Source organism: Limulus polyphemus, unplaced genomic scaffold (genome assembly GCF_000517525.1).
Source record: "Limulus polyphemus unplaced genomic scaffold, Limulus_polyphemus-2.1.2 Scaffold2377, whole genome shotgun sequence".
In the NCBI taxonomy this organism is placed as follows: Eukaryota; Metazoa; Arthropoda; class Merostomata; order Xiphosura; family Limulidae; genus Limulus; species Limulus polyphemus.
This window is the reverse complement of record NW_013667987.1, coordinates 123092-125038: the sequence shown is the minus strand read 5'-3', so window position 1 is coordinate 125038 and position 1947 is coordinate 123092. Positions and strand designations below refer to the sequence as shown.

At 30.4% G+C, this 1947-nt stretch overlaps 1 protein-coding gene across 1 annotated transcript in view; it reads left to right on the top strand.

The window, feature by feature from the left end:
• Nucleotides 1–868, top strand: part of LOC106466768 (fatty acid hydroxylase domain-containing protein 2-like) — a 16664-nt gene extending 15796 nt beyond the window's left edge. The window contains exons 5-6 of the mRNA XM_013927067.2: nt 510–514; nt 582–868. Coding sequence (XP_013782521.1) covers nt 510–514; nt 582–741 — 165 coding nt within the window. The 3' untranslated portion in view covers nt 742–868. The remainder of the gene's footprint in view (nt 1–509; nt 515–581) is intronic.
• The last annotated feature ends 1079 nt before the right edge of the window (nt 869–1947 follow it).

Sequence of the window (1947 nt, the reverse complement as noted above, 5' to 3'; positions counted from 1 at the left end):
TGCTTAAACAGTCCATGAGAAGTATCATGCTGAAAAGGAAGTGTTCTTAACAACAGAATATAAGTAACTACTACACAAAGTCCAGATTCTTCTAATGTTGCTTAAACAGTCCATGAGAAGTATCATGCTGAAAAGGAAGTGTTCTTAACAACAGAATATAAGTAACTACTACACAAAGTCCAGATTCTTCTGGTGTTGCTTAAACAGTCCATGAGAAGTATCATGCTGAAAAGGAAGTGTTCTTAACAACAGAATATAAGTAACTACTACACAAAGTCCAGATTCTTCTAATGTTTATAATTACAGCAGAAGTACTGTAGATTGTTGGTGTATTGTATAATTACAGTAGAAGTACAGTTTCTTTGTTTTATACTTATACATAATTTTGTCATCTTCATGACTAAACACTTGATAATCTTTCCATGTTGAACATCACTCTTTGACATAATGTAATGAAGTTTTTCTGCTACACTATATACCATTTTGAAATAGATACAATGTTGAATACTTTAAAAATAATTTTTATATTAGAATTAAGATAAAAATGATGAAAAGATTTGTTTAGTCTGTTTTTCCCATAGGTTCAACCAGAATTACGGGGTTTTAGGCGTCTTGGATCGGCTTCATGGAACAGATACACAGTTTCGTAACAGTAGGATCTATGATCGGCACATTATGCTTCTGAGCTTGGTTCCTCTCAAACAGTTGTACCCTGACAATCTGAAACAAAAATCAATGTAAAAACACTTACTTGTACTGAAGTAACTGTTTGTCAGATGGAACTAACTATAAGTATTCATTTGCACACTTGATTGATATTATAAAGGCAGTTATGATGTATCTAAGTATGTTATTACAGGATTGTTATTGACTAAAATTGATTGTCATGATTAGGTAGATGTTTATTATTGCTAATATAATATAACTAATATTAGATTTTTCTTAATTTTGTATAAAGTTAGCCAACAAAACTGCTTACAGTATAGTATAACTTTGCACTTGTAGCCTTGTAGAAACAATTAGCTTTATTTACGAGGTTTCTTAATTGCTTATGTTGCATGTTTTGACATTTTGTTCTTCTAACTTGCCATGCAGAAATTGATTGGTATATCTACCATAAAAGAAAGGTTTCCATACTTTTATATCAGTTTTAGTAAGTATTAAATTAGCTAAACTTCTGTCTTTTTAAATTTTGTGAATGTTGTTTCTCAAAGATAGGTAAACAACCATCTGTGATTGAACTTCATATATGCAAGAACTGCTTTTATTTCTCTGTTCATTGGAAAAACTGATATGAAATTAATTAATTAATTAATAATTACAACATTTATCTATAATAGGCACTTTTTCAAGTAACACTTTATTAATGGGAATGTTAGACATTATTTTTCTGAACACACCAACAGTAAATGTATATTTTATTATGTTTCACAAACATACAGTAATCTTCTATGAATATACATAAACTTAGAATTAACCAGTGGTATGTTTCACAATACACCAACAATCTACAGTACTCCCAGTGTAATTACACAATACACCAACAATCTACAGTGCTTCTACTGTAATTATACAATACACCAACAATCTACAGTACTCCCAGTGTAATTACACAATACACCAACAATCTACAGTGCTTCTACTGTAATTATACAATACACCAACAATCTACAGTACTTCTACTGTAATTATACAATACACCAACAATCTACAGTACTCCCAGTGTAATTACACAATACACCAACAATCTACAGTACTTCTAGCTGTAATTATACAATACACCAACAATCTACAGTACTCCCAGTGTAATTACACAATACACCAACAATCTACAGTACTCCCAGTGTAATTATACAATACACCAACAATCTACAGTACTTCTACTGTAATTATACAATACACTAACAATCTACAGTACTTCTACTGTAATTATACAATACACTAACA